At 32.9% G+C, this 20433-nt stretch overlaps 1 protein-coding gene across 8 annotated transcripts in view; it reads right to left on the reverse strand.

The window, feature by feature from the left end:
- Ralgapa1 (Ral GTPase activating protein catalytic subunit alpha 1) overlaps window positions 1-20433 on the reverse strand; it is a 233008-nt gene that overhangs the window by 14456 nt on the left and 198119 nt on the right. For all 8 annotated transcript variants that reach the window (XR_013343785.1, XM_026414280.2, XM_026414271.2 and 5 more), the window contains one exon: window positions 19830-19957. Coding sequence is in view for 7 of the 8 variants with exons in the window: in XM_026414280.2 (XP_026270065.2) it covers window positions 19830-19957 (128 nt within the window). In the remaining variant the exon portion in view is untranslated. The remainder of the gene's footprint in view (window positions 1-19829; window positions 19958-20433) is intronic.

Consider the following 20433-nt stretch of genomic DNA (forward strand, 5'->3'; position numbering starts at 1 on the left):
CAAAAGTTTAAAGTACAGATCTAAGTTGAATTGAGAGGGTTTTGTTGTAGATTTAAAACAACTCAAGCCAAAGTTAGCTAAAAATACATTTGATAAGGAGACTCTTAGCTGGTAGGAATCTTTAATATGGAACTAGCCAATCAAAAGAAATAACACACAGGTGCTGCAATCATAGCAATATAATTATCCACTAATCCTCCTTCCTTCTTTCTACAAAAGCAGAAAAGGAAAGGAATATTACTGTTCTAAAAATAATAAAGGGAACCAAACATTCTCTTTAACAAAGAAATAGTTTAAATTTAATCTGCATTTCAGTAATAGTAACATTATTACACCTTTAAGTAATTACTTTTAATTTTAAACTTCAAGACCAGCTGTTATAAAACAGGGGTTCAATTTCAGCTTGGACCTGGAAAAATAGGTATATGAATTCCCTTAAAAATAGTTTATCTGTATGTTAATGAGAATACTACCACCTGCTCCTGTTTACTTGATTGGGGTATAAAAGTATATAAATACAGGGTAAACTAAAAGTGCCCCTACATCTGAGGTCAAAATAGTTTATTTTGATGTTTGGCTCATGTCTTTGTAAATAGCAAGTGCTATTTCTTGGAGGACAACTTTTCAATGTTGGTTTAAGAAATGTACCTATATTCATATGCAAGAACTCTTTGATAATATTTGTAATATTTATTTGTAATATGTAAATAGGGACTTTTGATTTATTTTGGTGTAAGGAAATTGATTTCTCATGGTAAAAAACAATATGAAGAAAATATGTCAAAGGTTAAGTAATATCAAGTATTTAACTTTTATTATTATATATATATATATATATGGAGAATAAAGGTAGATTTATATATATATATATATATATATATATATATTTTTTTTTTTTTTTTTTTTAAAGATAATGTCTAGCTAAGTCACCCATGCTGGCCTTGAGCTTGCTTGCAATCTTTCTGTCTTAGCCTCCAGAGTCACTGGAATTACAGCCATGTGCTGCTGTGCCTGGTTAGATTTGCTTTTAAAGAAGCAACAACCCAACCCAGCCAGGTGTGGAGGCACATGCCCATAATCCAAAGGGCTTGGGAGGCTGAGACAGAAGGATCACCAAGCACAGTGAGACCCTGTCTCTAAAATACAATACAAAATAGGACTGGGGATATGGCTCAGTGGTTGAGTGCCATCGAGTTCAATCCCACTGGAAGTAACAACCCTCATTCTCTACAAATTTCTTGCTTTTACTGTTAAAAATGGGAACACTTTTCAGTTTTTTGATCACTGGTTCCATGGCAGACCCCAGTGGGTTGTACATATAGCTCAAATTATTATCACATTATTATTAATTTATGACTAGCTTAAAAGAAATGGAAATTTTTATGTGTGTATATACATACATATTACACAAAAGAATGAATTTAAAATATAATTTTCACAAAGAGAAATTATGAAAGTTAACAGCTGTAGACAAATAACAAAGATCTATATTATCACTTAATTATTTTCCTCTTAAGTTCATGTTTAATGTTTTATTTCCCAACCCAGCAAAAGCACTGGCTCACTTTTAAACAAAGGCAAGTATGCAGTGTTTATTCCTGTACTCAATGGTATACAGTCTCAGGGATTAAAGGTCCACTCTGAAATTACTAAATTAGTGAACATTTACCTTAGAATTGCATATTTCAGTGCCTTCTTTGAAGTTTTAATACTTAAGAATTTCATCTCCCTCTCTATGTAGAAGATTCCAAGAATAATAGCCATAGGAAAAGAGACAATTCCAAAAGTAAAAACTGCTTAGAAATTTTGTCTATTGACTTAAAAAAAATTGGAGAGGACTACTTAAACTGGATAGTCAACTGTTCAATATTCACAAAATTTCTAAGCTATGTTTGTGTTAGGTACTGAAGATATAAAGATCAAAATACATGATTTAGTCTCCCCAAGTCTAACCACAAAATAGACAAAATTTGCCAAACAGAATTACTGGATAATTAGTCTCTAAATTACAATAGTGACACTAAGAGACCACTGAAATTTGCCCCCCAAATTTAGGAATAGAAACGTTTCTTTTGCACTGGGAATTGAACCTAGGGGTGCTTAACCAGTAAGCCACATTCCCAGCCCTTTTTATTTTGAGACAGAGCCTTGCCAAGTTGCTGAGGCTGGCTTTGAACTTGCGAACTTCCTGCTTCATCCTCCCAAGCTGCTGTGTTACAGGCATGTGCCACATTCCTGGCTAGAAACTATTTCTTAATCCCTTTGTCATATTGTCCCAGATGAAGAACACCTTTATGAATGTAAATTGAGAAGTAAATGTACCAATTATGGTAACTTTGAAATAATTGTTTTTAGTGGTCTTTTGAGAAAACAGGTGAATGATTAGAGTTCCATGTTTCCTATTATATAAAAATACATAAAATATATATGCTGTAGATTATGATTTCCAACCTATTTTAATGCACCTTTATCAATTTAGTTAAAATATTAGTAGAATTAAAATAGTAGAATTGAAAACCTGGGACTCAATGGGTTAAGAAAGTGTAGTTTCCTAGGAGAACCAGCAAAGAGGCTCTCTAGTGCTGGGGCTAGGAAAACTCCACAGCCAATTTTGAGCTATCTTCTTTAAAAAAAAATTTTTTTTTTTTTAGTTGTAGCTGGACACAAATACTTTTATTTTATTTTTATGTGGTGCTGAGGATTGAACCCAGGGCCTTGAACCTGCTAAGCGAGTGCTCTATCACTAGGACACAACCCCAACCCCTCAAGCTATCTTATTTTTGAGTTTGGTTTCACCTTACCCTTTGATCTTGTTGACCCTTTTATAACTAATAATAAAAAAGAAAAGAAAATACAAGGAATAAATATGTAATGTATACTGTTAATTACTTCTTTAGACATATTATAATAATTGGCTAAAGACAAAAATCCATAAATGTCAAAAGTAATTACAACTCATTATGTAAGTCAGCATGGAAACAAATATTTTCCCTCACTAGTTGTGATCATTTTTTAAAAGAAATTTTAAAACTTTTTATAAATTCTACAATGGTATGAGACAATGAGGGAGGAGAAAAAAATATATAGATAAAATCAAATGAAGGTTAATTCTAGCTCACTTTTGGCAAATTTCTGGAAAAGACATTAAGAATAAAGACAACTGAAAAATAAAAGTTTAAATACAGATGCTCAACATTTTATGGTGTTATCTCCCAATAAATCCACTGTGAGTTGCAAATATTGTAAATTGAAAAATTCTAAGTAAAAAAATTCATTTAATACACTTAAACTACTGAATATCATAGCTTAGCACCACAGTACATTATACAACATAGGGCTGCTTACCCTCTTATTTGGCCCAATATCACGAGCGAGCAACCTATGGCATTTTGCTAGCCCAGGAAACTATTAAAATTCAAAGTATGGCTTTTACTAAAACATGTATTGCTTTGCATCAAATAAAGTTGAAATATCTTAAGTTGAACCACTGTAAAGTGGGGATCATTTGTGTTTAGGTTTATAAAAGGGCCATCTTGAGAGGTATTATAGCAAAATGCAGCATCATTTATTGAGAATATTTAGGACAGAACTAGAGTAAGGATACATCCACCAACATTACCTTCTGGAAACAGTCAAATCACCAAAACGATTATTTAGCAATAAGCCTTGCTTTGGGGAAGAGTACAAAAATTTGCTTGGGGGTTGTGGTTCAGTGGTAGAGCGTTCGCCCCGCATGTGCGAGACCCTGGGTTCCATCCTCAGCACCACATAAAAATAAATATGTGAAATAAATGTATTGTGTCCAACTACAACTAAAAATAAATATTAAAAAAATTTGCTTGTAAAAACAAAGCTGCTGACTAGAGTTGAGACTAGAACCTTAGACTTTTAATTAATGCCCAGCACTTTCTACATCCAATCTCAATGATCTAGGTGTGTGTATAGAAACAGAAGTAGATTAGGCATGTTAATTATGATGACCAAAACAATGAAAATTAGTTTAAATTCTAAGGTGAGCAAGTTTTGAAAAATGTCTTTATTTTGTTATGCTATATTTCATTATACTTTTATTATTATAGTAAAAAATCCTTGTCATAAAGTGAAAAAGTCACAGATAACATTTTACTTTTAAAAGACTTTGAAATATCTTTAAGCATTGTAAATCAATATCATTGCTCATTCTTAAATGATGAAAAATAAGATTTTATTGAGATATATGAGTAGATATCTTTTGCAAGTACACTTCAAGGATCTCATCAGTGGCGAAGCAGTGTACTTCCCTGAAATATACAGGGAAATTAAGTGTTCAATGACCTAATAGGCACTGTTTATTTATAAGATGAAAGCAAACTATATTGCTTACCTTACACAAAACAAAATCTTCTGGTAAATTAATAATCTGGCAGGGGGAAGGATGTTCCATTTTTTCCTATTGGAGCTAATTTCTTCATAAAACATATAGTTTAGTTCATATGCAATAAAACTAAAATTTCCCTAAACAAACAGTATGAACCTGAGTAGTAGTATTATTTACTTATACCATGTTAACAAAAATTCTTCTGAAAGTCTGCAACAGGTTTTGACAAATTGTCTATTTTTATGATGCCTTATATTAATGAAATTCTTTAGTAGCTGATACTATCTACATCATGAAGGAAAAGCTGTGATTTGTCAGAGCAGACAAAGCTGGGCTTTAATCCATCCTTTTAACCATATTGCCAAGACTATATTGTTTTCACTGCGTCTCAATTAGGAGACAGGCAGGACACCTGGTACTTCTTTATCTAAGTCCCATGGGCTGCCAGATGACTCAAAATCCATAACAGGTGCTAAGGCAGTGTGAGGATAGCCCTATTATTGAAAACTGGAGTTGAATAAAATTTGTACCATATATAATTGCTCATAAATCAATTACTAAATGAAAACATTAAGTAAAAAGTTGATAAGCCCATTTCTACTAAAGTTCATGTAAATACATTTAAAAAGATTAACCTTAAATAGGCTTAAATTTTTAAAACTACCCCAAAGGATCTGAAAATCTTGTCTCATTTAATAATCTAATAATCATCAGTGGTTTCCAAAACGTACTAACATGATTCCACTTTCATGAAAGTTGTACAAAGCAAAATATCTAAAAGAAAAATTAACTTGTCTGTATTTAAATTTAATGAAATTAAAACTTTGTGCTCCTTTTTTTAGTTGTTGATAGACCTTTGTTTTATTTATTTATATGTGGTGTTAAGAATTGAACCCAGTGCCTCACACATGCTAAGCAAGTTCGCTACTGCTGAGCCATAGCCCCAGCTCCTAAAATTGTGTATTCTTATTATTGATAATATCTACTTACTATATTATTATTAGTTTAGTATAATGAGGCCTTCATAGTAGAGGCAGAACTACTTCAAAATCACTAGTTATGAGTAAGAGTTTCAAAAACATTGCAGATACTAGAAAAGGAAATTAAACCAAATTTATAACCTTATCTGATATATGGACTTGTTTCTTTTGGGAGCAAAAATTCAGTAGATTAAAGTTGAGGAAATGAATGTATATATTTGAACTAAATACTAAACTTGAATACTGGAAGAAGACTGCAAAAAGGGAAAAAAAAAACAAGTGAAATTTTACAGTGTACAATTACTTATGTGATATCTCGACCTAAATGTGCACTAGTTTAATTAAGATTTTGTTTAAATGCTATAATTATTGGGAATACAAAAATGATTTTATTATCATAGTAAGTAGTAATAAAGTACAGCAAACTGTCATTTAAGACAGTGTCGTAGAATCTATGATAAGCATTATATTGGCTTAAACTAATGCACTATATGCCCCCAGGGAATGATAGGCTTAGACACTGGACTTTAACATCAAAATCTATCCATTAATCTTGACTTAAATATAATCTATTCTGCAGTAAAAGGAAGAATGGGCATTCAATGAATTACTGTTTTTGAAATACTGCACTGGTGCCCATTTGCTAAAATCACTTAAGGAGATATGAGAAGATGGAATACTAGTAAATTTTATAGATTTACTAATTTCACAAAACATGCATTTGACTTTCTTCAAATTTGGCAAGAGCATCCCATTTATAAAAAAAAAATTACAGATTTAAAATATCTCTCCCTGATATTCCAATATCAGCAGGAAAAAAATCATCTGTGGAAATACACTGTGGAGTCAGAATCCTTGGATATTGGAAATAAGTTTTAATAAAAAATGTATTGTATACAATATCTAAAATATCTACTATATATATTTACGATCGTTGTTTCTTTCTTTCTTTTTTTTTTTTTTACCAGAATGACCAACCTACCATTGACAGAACTGACTAGAAGAAAATGGAAAGGACAGGAGAGAGAATTTAAGAGTGTGTATACAAAATCAGGCTACATAATACTTCATAAAAAGGAAATAATTCTCACATTTATAAAAATACTTGAACTAGAAACAATTCAATGAGCTAACCATACAAAACTAAAATCATTATCAGCTACTCATGTAAATGAGTATTTAACCTTAAGATGTGATAACTAATTTATCTTTAGATTATTTTTGCACTTGCAACTGTTACACAGAAAGCTAATTTACATTTCTATACTAACATAGCTTATATGTATTCAGATGCTATTTGGAATTCTAAAAAGCAAAGTGTAAAGGAAATTAAATCAAATTTATAACCTTATTTGCTCTGTGAACTGTGGTGGTTTTAATCTACTTCCTTCTCTTTAAAATTTTTATGAATATAAAAAATACATTATTTTTAATCAAAATATAAAAAAAAACAAAACTGACATTTGCTCTGCTATAATCTTGTGGGCTAAAAATAGGTAATGGCATGTTAACAAGTGATTACTACAGGTGGTTGTTTAAATATACTCATTTGCTTTCTTTTTGATGGTAGCTATGTGCTAAATAAAAGTCAACACTCCTATCAAGAAAGTAAATGTAGAAACATCAGTTCTACAACAACTGTTTTTGTTCCTTCTCTTTTCTGAACAGCAATTAGTAAAGCAACCCCTTCCCCTCCTCCCTAGCTGTCAAGCTGTTCAGAGCAGTTTGCAACTTGACAATGGTACTATTGTGAATGCTCTCTGGGCTTCCTTCCCACAGAGAGTTAAATGGGCAGTTCCTGCTGCCCATGATTGGTGTCCAGTGAAATAATACTCAAGAGCCAGGTTTTATCAGCTTCACGCCAAAGAAGTGAAGCCAGGGAACCCAAGCCTTCATATCATACTGGACCATATGCCAACCCTGATGGCCCCAAAGGTTTATCGCTAAGAATCAGGATCCATCATGTCCCTTGTGAAATTTCACTTCACATACCTTATGTGAAATGCAAAGCTTCACTAAAAACTGAACCTTCTTTACAATTGGCATGAACAGATGGACGGTAACAGTGGTTTGGCAAGCAAAAGTTAAGATTTAAATAGGCTGTATTCTAGTGTTTGAGAGGAAAAGCAGAAGAAAATGGAGAGATTTGTGACCCATAATTTTGTTTTAATTCCATTATTTAGTTATTAAAAATTCAGTATCAAAAGCCCTTATATATAGTAAAATGAAAAGGATGAATTAAAAGCACTTCAATTCCTATGTAAAATAAGTTGAAAGACTAATTTGAGCTTTACATCCTTTATTCTTTGCTCTCTGAAATCCCTTAACAGCATCTGAATCTACAGCTGTTTTTCAATTTAGACAAACACTAGAATAAAATTTGCATATTATATTGTAGGTATGGTAAATAATAATGTGAGCATACCACAGCACCTTTATCACTAATAGAACAATACAGGGTTTTAATGAATGGGGGAAAAAATCCCTAGTATAGTATAGGTGAGAAGTTAAAAACGGAAGTGCAGAAATATCAAGTTTGGTTGCTTTTAGGGAATAGTTTGCCCAGGCTCGGATGGAGTTCTCTATCTTCCTTCTGGCACGCTGTGATATCACCCAACTGTCTGGATTGGCATATGTAGACCATACTGTCACACTGGATTTGATAAAACAGATAAGATGATGGTAGTGATTTTTCTTTGCTATTTTTTTTTTTTTGCTATGAAGTCAAAATACTATAAGAATAAAAGCATTCAACTTATCAATAATGTGTTAAAGTATAATAATGTGTAAAAGCACAATCATGTAGAAAAGCATTTTATAGGGAAAGCATAAAAGACTGTTCTATGAGAAGAGTATCATGAGTCTATCATAAGAAATTTAAAATCTCAAATGCTGTTTTAAAGATGATAATTATTTGTAAATAGCGAGAGACCTTCTTAGCCTCAATAAGAAAAAAGTAATACTGATGTTCCCTAGCCTGGCATTTATGGCTTAAATAATTATTACAAAAAATAGAGACTTTGAAAATAATGAATAAACAAACAGTTTGGAAAGTCTTCTGTAAAAAATGAAAACTGATAAGTTCAAACTATAACTGTTTTACTACTAAATATGTAACAAGTACATAAAAGCAGAAGGAACTGTCACCTTAGACACAGGTTGCCATATTACTGTTGGTAGCATTAGAAAACCTTAAATTTACAGCAGACGCAGTGAAGTGTGCCCATAATCCCAGCAGCTTGGGAGGCTGAGGAAGGAGGATTGCAAGTTCAAAGCCAGCCTCAATGAGGACCTGAGCATCTTAGTGGGACCCTGTCTCAAAATGAGAAAAAAAAAAAAAAAAAAAAAAAAAGGACTGGAGATGCGGCTCAGTGATTAAGCATTCCTGGGTACAAAAAATAAACAAAAACCAAATCACGTTTACATTGCTTTTCTTTGTTTAACTACATAATATGGTTCTGACCTACTTCTTGATCTTCATATGCCACCACTCTTTCTTTTGCTTTATGTCACCCAGCACTACAAACTTTTTTCTTTTTTTAGTCACGTCATACTTGTATGCCTCCAGGCCATTTCCCACCCCTGAAAAACTCTTCACTAACTTTTCCTATCTTGAAAAGTCCCTTTTCTCTTTGGAGTAATTAGTTGAACAGTCTTCTTTGGTAAAGCCATTCCTAATTCCCTGTCCTACCCATCTTCTCCCACTTAAAATTAATTATTTTGCCACCCTACTCTGTATATACTACTATTGCTGGACTCTCATCAGTGTGCACTTCATTTACCCATCCATAGGATTCTTTTTCCACAGCAGACCGTAAGCTTCTTGAAAGCAGTGACTTCCTTTCTTTTCCTAGCTTTTTTTCTCAGTGCCTCCCATGCAGGAAGTAGACAATATCTGGTAATAGATCAATGATCCAAAATTGTTTGGTAATGTTATTAATGTTATTATTAGTGCATTATAGATAGAGGGTAAAAACTTAAATATCTCTAGAATTCTTGATAGAGGGTAAAAACTTAAATATCTCTAGAATTAGAAAAATGTTCATAGAATCTGTCCATGTACTGAAGGCCTTTTTTTTGTGAGCTCACACAATTTAAATATAAGTAATTATTACTAGTCCATATTAGTTACATCTTAGAAAAGACTGTGTCTAGAGAACACTGAGAGACAATGTTAGTTTTAGACATGCCAGATAGATTTACACTAATTGTTTCTGCATCTTTTTGCAGATATCGTCTAAATTTGCTAGGCCAAAACTAACACCTTGAAAGGCATGCAATAATATTCCCACAATGATTTTATGGAAGCCCCTCAAAACCCCAATAGGCACATAACTGCCATTTATTGAAAGAACAGCTGAACAAATGAAAACTGATAGTAAAGAATACATTAGTCGCCACAGAACTGCTGCACATATCCAGGGCCCTTGTTTAAATAATTTCTCTGTATATGCAGACTATAAGGCTTGGCAGCAAAATCCAGGCCAACAGGATGTTTAAACACAGCAAACAATTCGTTGCAAGTAATACCCATGTCTTTAACACAGTGGACTCAGATGTTCCAATTAGGTAAGTAAGAATGTTGTCTACTCTCTTTTTTTTTTTTTTAAAGAATGTTGTCTACTCTGAAGAGGTCCCACTACAATGAGTTAATATTAATGGCAAAATGACTGCAAGCATTTCAAAGACCATAAAAAATTTCAAAGATCTCAAAACTTGGATAATTCAGCTGGAGAGACCTTTTGTATGAAGAATTACCTTCCCTTCTTTTAAAGCATGAATAACCATAATTATACGTATTGGAGTATTTAACAATTAACCAATTTGTGAGGTTTCAGACTTCCAATTAGAATGTATAAAGAACAAACAACACAAGACTCTTAATGGGAATCACTAACGTAGACCTCACTAGCATCTAGACTCTCATATCTGTCCCCTACTGCTCTTCTGTGGCTACCACTCTCCCTGACATACAGAAAGGTAGTGTGAACCTTTAGGGCTACTGCTATACACAGCCTCCTTCTTGGATGGGATACCTGAGACAACTTCTTTCACTATCAAGTCAGAGGTGTTTTAGTTCTGTTTTCTCCCAAACAGATAGCTTTGTCCCCTTACCTCCCCTGACTACTGGTCTCTGAAAATTATCCTCATTAAACAATAATATCCTCTAATAAAAATATAATGATAAACCAGTCAAAACATAAAATCCTTGGGTGTGTACCATTCTGGCTTATTCCTATGTCAGAGGCAATTTCTTCTTGTCCTAGGTTCTCTCTTCTTACTACTCAGTGAGCTCTTAAGAGTTGTAGTGTAGTTTAATTTGAACCAAAATTATAAGTTAATACAAAAAAATGGGACTTTTTTGTTCTTAACAGAATCTATACTAATCATAAGCTTCAAAAACATAGAACATGGAGCTAGGGTTGTGGCTCAGTGGTAGAGTGCTTGCCTAGCATGTGTGAGGCACTAGGGTCTATTCTCAGCACCACACATAAGTAAATTAATACAATAAAGGTTCATCAACATATAAAAATATTAAAAAACATAGAACATAAAAATACAAGTGAACTTTTAATATATACTGGTAAATGGGTAGCAAATTTTCTGTTTAAGAGAAAAAAAAATGAAGAGTTAAGAATCCATTCACTCTTAGGGCAGGGACTGTGCTGGAAGTCAGTGAAACAAGGGGGGTAAGACAAATGTTAATATGTGCACATACATGGTAATTACTATAACAAAAATGTATGAGGTAATGTGAGCAATAAGTAAGGGATTAGGTCATTAAGAATGAGTACAATTAGGTAGAGGTGGGGCACTCTTAGAGTAAAAATATGGGCTTGAAAAAGAAGGGTATTCTTAGAAAATAAACATGGTTTAGCTAGACACATTATAGAGTATCCTGGGTGTCAGTGTGATGGGGATGATTGCAAAGAGGGGTGAAGTCAGGGAGGAGTGCCAGTATATTTGACAAAACTATACTGACAGAAATGAGGTTTGTGGTGGGTAAGATAAAAAGAATTACTTGCAGGTAGTCAACAAATGTAGAACTATTTCAATAAATGTTCAACAACCATCGTTAATCTTTCAGTATACTTAGGTTTGTGTTTTAGTATATTTCCAGTGTTAATATAAAGGTTAATAATATCAACCACCATGTAGCTGCTATTTGCTGAGCTGCTGCTACACATGATGAACAGGCTGCTTAGTGCTTCATGTAGATAATTTCGCTTAATCCTTACACAAATCCTGAGTTTGGTACTATTATTATCCTCTCTTTACTGATTAAATTAAGGATAGTTCATACTTATTGATGTAATCTTCTGAGAAAATGATCTATAAAAGACAGTAGATACATAAAATTATGTAGCTTCTTAAGAAACTGATTTTCTGCTAACATAAAATGACAGCAATATTGATGGGCCCCCTTAAGAGTTTTATAATGTCCTATCATAATGAAAGGCAACCACATTAGCGGAGCCAATCAATCGCATTTCATTTAGTTTTGGCTCTCATACTTCTGCAACAGGTTCTTTACATTTGAGTAGTAGAACTGCAGGGATAACAAACTATGACTAATTGAAGAATGATCATTGACTTCTTGTAATTTGTCTGATAAAGTTAAGCAGAAACCCAATTCTGGCATTTAAGAAAAAGTCAATCTAAATAGATTAGAAGAAATCAAATAATACTGACTATGGGAGGAAAGAATATTAAATTGAGGTATAAAGTATTTCTTTAAACATATCATTTAATTGGGTAATATCCCTCATACTGTATAATTCAGAATATTATATGTATAGATACCCACACAAAGCTCTAAGTTGTAAATTATAAGAACATAATAGATATGTTGTATTCTATCTGTTCAAACCCCGTTCTTTGAGATCCAAATTTTCTGTATATTCTTTCCTGATCTTCTTATTCCAAACTAATTTATTCTTCCTTGGAACTCTCATATCATCTATTATTCTACTATAATACTTTCATTTTATCTTGCATAATAATTACTAACATACACATTATTCTTTATTCCTTTATAAGAACAAGAGGACCATCTGATTGGTTTCTGCATTAACCTCAAAATCTTTACTACTACTGTGTAAATGATCAATAGATATTTAGTTAACTGTAATTATTCATCGTAGTACATTTATGATTTATGTATTTTTCTCAAATTGAATTCTGCAATAAGAAAGAAGAAAAGAAACAGGACATATTGGTTAATTTTATCAGCCAATGTGGCTGGGTCATGGAAACTAGTTTTTGGTTAAACACCACTCCGGATGTTACTGTAACTGTGACTGGTTTTTTTTTTTTTTTTTTTTTTTTTGGTGTGATTACTATTTAAATCATTAGACTTTGAGTAAAGCTGATTACCTTCCATAAAGCAGGTAGGCCTCATCTGGTCAAAGGCTTTTAAGAGACAGAGGTCACTTGAGAAAGGAAGAAATCCTATTTCCAGATACTTTCAGACTGAGACAGCAACATCAGCTCTTCCCTGGGTCTCTACAGTTTTCAGACTTGATAAGCCCTGCAAATGTGAAAGCCAGTTCCTTCTTTCTTTCTCATTATCTCTACTACCTGGATCTGTAGATTTTTAAAAAATCTGTATATTCAAGCAACCTTGGATAAAAAAAAAATTGTGTCTCTACTCAACATGTACAGAATTTTTTCTTGTCATTACTCCCTAAACAATACAAAATAACAACTATTTACATAGCATTTACATACTGGATATTATAAGTAATCTAGAGATGATTTAAAGCATGCAGGAGGATGTATGTATTTCTACGCAAGTATTATACCATTAAATATAAGGTACTTGACTATCGGCAGTTCAGTATCATCAGGGGAGGGATTTATTCTATTTCTCTAAGAATGCTAAATACTAATACAATGGAATTATACACTGTAAATTCTGAAAATTTTTACATGTAAATCTCACTTTAAAAAAGAAACAGTATGTATACAATGGTATCATATTTAACATATGTACATTTAGAAGTCAGTCAAAATGTCTTCAGGATCAAAACAAATAACTGCTTTAAAATTTTAATTTAAGGAATAGAATAGAGTTACAATGGCAAAGGCCATGAAATTAATGCTTTAGAGTTGTTCTCACTGCAAAAATAAATCAACAATAACCCCCACTCCCCCGCCCCAACATTCTTTCTAGGTAACTAAGAAATGATGGCTAAGATCAAACCTGAAATATCCCTCTAGTCCAATGGTTACCTAGAATCTGCCTGGTCTTCCTCCCTAGGGTTTCAATTCAATTCTAATTGCATGAGTAAACCAATAAATTGAGCTTAAAAAAAAAAAAGTACCTGACAAAATCAGAGGTTGCATGAAAATGCTTTTCAAGTACAAGTACGGCAAGAAATGACAAGTGAAGTAAGGAGAGGTTTCAAAGCTTGAAAGACAGTCATCAATACTGACAGATTACTGTAATTCTGGCTGCCAGCATGATCGATTTGGGCAGCATATGACAATCAATATTGTCCTCATTTAGCGAACAACATTAGATTCATAGTTACAGAAGATGTTCCTAGGGTAAAATTTAAACTATATTTAATGATTATAAATAGCACAATTTATGCTATGGAATCTTAGTGGGTGCTTTTACTGGGCATAAAATAACTGACCCAGTAGTACAATTATCCAAATATAATTGTTTATTACATTTTTTTTACCCCTTCATTTCTTTTACGGGAATTAAAGTATTAACTGTAGTGATTTTCAAAGCCTACTACTATATCAATTACTGTTGTAATTCATGTTAAATGCATTGATCTGTTTTAGAATGCATAATTTTGTTTTCAATGAAAGCAAATTTGAATTTGTCAAAAACAAACATTTTTAAACTCCACACATTATATTTTGGAAATCAGTATTTATTATTTAAATTTAAAAGATATTCCTACATTTTAACATCTTAAAGTACATGTATATGGTTGTAAGTTATTACATATACTTTCATTTATAAAATAAGAAAACTATCTGTAAGGAAGTCATTGTCCCCAACATTTAGAATTAATACAGAATTTTGTGCATCTTTATGAGAGAATTGTTATGTTCTTCCAATTAACAAAGGATAAGAGTATTTATAACTATATATAGTTGTCCCTTGATTATCTATGGGGGGTTTGTTTCAGTACCCCCATGAATACCAAAAATCTATAGATGTGCAAGTCTAATATAAAATGGTGTAGTGTATTCATATAACCAAGGCAATTTTCCTCCGTATCCTTCAAATTATCTCTACACTACTTATAATAATACCTCTACAAATGTAAATGCTATGTAAATAGCTATCATAACTATATTATTTAGGGAATAATGACAAGAAAAAGTCTTAATTTTCTTTCAAATAGTTTCTAGTTAGTTGAATTTTAGAACATGGAACCGATGGATATGATGGTTAACTTCATGCAAAACAGCACTGGAGGGCTGGGGTTGTGGCTCAATGGTAGAGCACTTGCCTAGCACATGTGAGGCACTGGGTTCAATCCTCAGCACCACATAAAAATAAATAGAATAAAGATATTGTGTCCATCTACAATTAAAAATATTTAAAAAAACAGTATTGGAAAACAATTTCCTATAGCTTCTAAATTCAAGCTTCTATGTAAAGAAAAATTTGTTTAATCTGGTTTAATGTTTTCGCTCTAAAGTGTTCCACACACAATTTTTCTGGTAGGAACTATTCAGATTTGCTGCTAAAATACATTGTTTATGTTTTCTATTTTCATTTGCAATTGTCTCTCTTCATCCTAGAATTTTCTCCAACATGGTATCTATTAATGTCTCAACATGATTAACTATTAAGCATGTCATGAAGTAGGTCTGATAATCCAACATCAATCTACTAACCAACCAAACATAGAAACATAATCAGGTAACCTTGGTATTGGGTGGATTATGTTATATTGACTGTAATTTTTACACATAACAGAATTCATCATTGGTTAAACTAATGCAACTTACTATATTTACTAAGCACATCCAAAGTCATTTATCTTATGTAATCTTCACAATTCTTAGACGGGCATTAGTATATTTTTACAGATGAAGAAAGTGAGATTCAAAGATTCTATAACTTGGGCTGGCAGAGTGGGTCAATGGTAGAGAGCTTACCTAGCATGGTCAGGCCATGGGTTCTACCCCCAGCAATGCAAAAAACAATAAAAGATTCTGTAACATGAACAAGACTGCAAGACAGAGGTCAAGTTAAAAATCATTATTTACAACTGCAAATCCAACTTTTGCACCTCTATTATTACATGAAAATCTGAACAGAATAACGTGAAGTTGATTTTTAAAAAAATTTAAGTTATATTCCCAACATTGTTGATTTTGTATTTTTTAACGTCTTGGAGAAGTGTGCATCTTAAATGTTGTTTGTACTTCAGGTCAAAAATTTGTTTGCTCAATAAATGGATTTCTTGTTTTATGACACAAGAGATAAATAGAGTTCTGCATTTCAATCTAATCTAATTTTGCTACTTTCCAAAAAAATTTAAGGCGCGCGCGTGTGTGTGTGTGTGTGTGTGTAAAGGAAAATGCAAACTCCTTCACATCCACCTCTGTGCTCTACTTTCAACTGAGAAAGTGAAATTGTGGAGGACACTAAACCTCAGGGTGAACAACAGGATTAGGTGAACTGTGAAAGAGGTAAAGGTTACAAAGACATCTTTGGTGAAGCTATGTGGATAAAATTATTTTATGGGTAACTGTATATTTCATGTAAGATTAACTACCTTTCTAGAGACATACAGGAGATAATAAACTGAAAAATATGCTCCAAGAAACAGATTTAAGACTTCAAAGCTTTTATGAAAGAATTACAATGAGATGAAAATCAGAATAGAAATTTAGAAAAGGTAGATGAGGAAGGGGAGAATTGGTTACTTAAGTATCTTGTTTTGTACAAAAGAATAAGATACTGTATCTTGGGAGTGGAGCTGCCCCACCCCACTTTTTTTTTTAAGGTGTTGGGGATTGAACTCAGGAACTCATATTTGCCAGGCAAGTGCTCTACCACTGAGTTACCTTGGCCCCTGATTTTCCTAAGAAGTCATATGGTATGTAGACTTTAAAAATGGGAAACTATGAGTTTGATGAATTAATCACATCTGATGAAATGACTTTCAAGATTCCAGGCTCCGAAGGTAATGCAAATAACCCTGATTACTGGGTACACTCAGCTGGCCTTACAAAAACTCTGAATGGTCTTCTTCAATAGATTCTCCTAATTGCTTCAAAACAATAAGCAGCTTGCATACTTTTCAAAACAATTCACAAGAACAACCAACACACTGTACAAAGAGAAGAGATTTAGAAACTAAGGGTGCTGTGGCGCACACCTGTAATCCCAGCAGCTCAGGAAGCTGAGACAGGAGGGTTGCCTCAGCAATAGTGAGGTGCTAAGCAACTCCATGAGACCCTGCCTCTAAATAAAATACAAAAACAGAGCTGGAGGATGTGGCTCAGTGGTTGAGTGCCCCTCAATCCCTGGCACAAAAATAAATAAATAAATGAATGAATACATTAATAAATACTTTCTCCATGTTTACACTAATCACTTACTGAACTTGCCCACTGAAATTTCTTTTCAAATTATATATTCATACGTAGAATATTGACACTAATGGGCTGGGGTTGTGGCTCAGTGGTAGAGCACTCACCTAGCATATGCAAGGCACTGAGTCCAATCCTTAGCACGACGTAAAAATAAAAATAAATAAATAAACGTATTGTGTCCAACAACAACTTTTATATATATATATATATATACACACACACACACACACATACACACACACACATATATGTATGTGTGTGTGTGTGTGTGAAAAAAATATATAAAATGATACCAAATCCTCTTCTTACCCTGCACAAGTCAATTCCAAGTGGATCAAAGACCTAAGAACTGAACCAGAAATTAGCAACTGCTAGAAGAAAATATAGGCTCAACATTCCAACATACTGGCACAGGCACTGTCTTCCTTAACAAGACTCCTAAAGCGTAAAAAATAAAACGAAGGATCAGTAAGTGGGATGGCATCAAATTAAAAAGCTTTTGCACAGCAAAGGAAACAAAGAGTATGAAGAGAGAGACTATAGAATGGGAGAATATCACTGCTACCCACTCCCCAGGGGATTAAAATCCAGAATATAAAAAGAACTCAAAAACTTAACATAAAAAGACCAAATAACCCAATTAATAAATGGGCAGAAGAACTAAACAGACATTTTTCAAAAGAGGAAATACAAATGATGGACAAAACTGCAAATCAATTTCATTTCACCCCAATCATAATGCCAATTATCAAGAAAAATGCTTGCTGGCAAGGAACGTGGGGAAAAAGGTACACTCAAATTGTTGGTGGTACCTCAAGTATGGAGATTCCTCAAAAAATGAGTAATGGAACCACTCTATGACCCAGCTATCCCATTCCTTGTTATTTACCCAAAGGAACCAAAATCAGCATACTTTAGTTATATAGCCACATCAGTGTTCATAGTAGTACAATTCACAATAGCCAAGTTATGTAACCAGCCAAAATGCCTGTGAACAGATGAATGGATAAAGAAAATGTGGTACATATACACAATGGAGTTTTACTCAGCCATAAAAAAGAATGAAATTCTAGCATTTGCTGGCAATTGGATATAACTAGAGAACATTATGCTAAGTGGAATAAGCCAGACTCAGAAAGTCAAGGGTTGAATGCTTGCTCTCATATCCAAAACCTAGACCAAAGACCAAAATAATAAGAAGAAGGGGGGAGGGGAAGGGAAGGGAATTCCATGAAAATAGAAGGGAGATCATTGGAGTACAGAAAGTGTGTGTGTGTTGGGGGGAGGTTTGAGGGGAAAGGAGAGGGATGGGAAATGGAAGAAACTGGAATGAAATTGACCAAACTATCCCATGTACATATATGAATACACCACAGTAAATTTCACCTTTATGTATATTTATAAAGCACTAATTTAAAAATACTATGTAAAAAATAAAAAAAAAGTTCTTTCCAATTTATACATCTCCATTTAGTAGACTCCTCCTAGTGTCATTTTTTGATACGGGATCATGCTATGTGGCCCAGGCTGGTCTCAAACTTGTGGGCTCACACAACCTTCCAAGCATCTGGGACTACAGGCACACACTCCAAATTATATTTTTAATAATGTAAATCTCCTGAATTATCATTTCACTAAAATGACTCACTCAAAAACTTAACATATTTTTAATTTAAAGTAAGTGAAGATATAAATGTTACAAATAAAAAATGTTATATAAATATCATTAAGCTTTTAAAAAAATTTTTAGTTGTAGATAGACACAATACCTTTATTTTATTTATTTATTTTCATGAGGTGCTGAGGATCAAATCCAGTGCCTCACATGTGCTAAGCAAGTGCTATACTGCTGAGCCACAACCCCAGCCCCAAAACATCATTAAGCTTTATCAATTTAACATACAATAATCCATTTGTAATTTTATTTCAGTGTCAGAATATATGAGAAATTAAGTAGGAATCATAGTTCTTAAGTAGATTTTCATCAAAAGAAAAAATATTTGTGGCAGATTACCAAGTTATATCTATGTCATGTGGAATGAAACATTTTTGAAAGCCTTCCTTTTAAATCCTAATATTTATTATAGCTTATTGTGTTAAAGAACAGTAATAATGAAATAGTGTTAATCATATTGAAAAAAGTATATGAAAAACACAAATTCATTTTATAAAAGACCATCAGAAAATAGTTGAAAACTTTCTATGTGCTGTATACTTGGCACTATCTTAAGAGCTTTACGTATGAGTCATTATTAGTTCTTGTAACAACAGGTGCTAGCTATTACAATTATTCTTATTTTACAGATAAGTAATTGAGGCTCAGAGATGTTATAGAAAACACAGTTTAAGAAAAGCCAGAATTTGAGTATAATCTGGCTCCAGAAAGTACAGTCTTAATTACTGCATGTCCTCTCATACTTCCATGTCTCTGTTTATATTGTTCTATTAGGAAAGCTCTTAATCTCATCAATCGGATTAACTCTTATTTGTCCCTCAAGATTGGTTTAATCCTCACATTCGTCAGAAGTGTTTCCTGATAACACTATCCCCTCCAGCTGAGTGGGGGCCCCTTGTTGGTATACATATTGCATGTATGTTGAAAACAGTATGTTTCCCCAATAACACTGAGTTCTTTGCAATGACTTTTGATTATTTCTGCATCTTCAGAGCAGCAGAATGTCCACAAATAATGCAACTCTCATTAATTAACCAAAAGATTAGTACTGATTAAAATTATATAAAATAAAATACATCACTCATATATCATAACTACTCAAATCAATGGGGAGGAACTCCACCATTGGTTTATCAATAAACAGAAACTAACCCAACGGTCTTCAAACAGAAATATTTACCTTGGAAAAGCAGACATACATTAGAGTAGAAACCATATTGTTTAAAAAGGATACAAGTTTTGATACAATGGAATCAGTGATTTCAGAGCACGGCTTGCATTTATAGCTGTTGCTCGAACCATAATGGGTAGAACCTTCCCATTCACAATAGCACCATCAAAAAGTGGACCAAAGAAGGGAACCTAATAAAGAAATCAAAACAATTTTATATTTAAATTGTAGAAAGACTATAAACAAGAGCAATCAAGAACATTTTGCATTCAAAAGTGTTTCTGCTTCTTTAGTTCTTCCTTGAGTAAAAAAATCTGTTCAATAATTAAATTATTTTCCATGCTGGATCACTTATCCTAGACCATAAACAAAAAATGCCAATGTTCTACAGGGTGTCTATGCAAAACAGCCATGTGCTTCATGTAACCAACTAAATAATTTATATATCCTGCCAATTTTCAAAGTTTTGTAGTTTCAATTATATATAGAAACCTAATGCTAGAAGTAAATTCCTATTCCTCACTGAGCAAACACAGGAAAGATATATATCTTTATAGTCAGGAAGTCTTTCATACTTTTGTGAGAGACTACCTTTACTACAGAACCTAAAATACTTTACACCTTGGTATATTAGGAAAAAAAAATCTGTGTTTTGAAATTAAATGCC

The sequence above is a fragment of the Urocitellus parryii genome, chromosome 6 (genome assembly GCF_045843805.1).
Source record: "Urocitellus parryii isolate mUroPar1 chromosome 6, mUroPar1.hap1, whole genome shotgun sequence".
Lineage (NCBI taxonomy): Eukaryota > Metazoa > Chordata > Mammalia > Rodentia > Sciuridae > Urocitellus > Urocitellus parryii.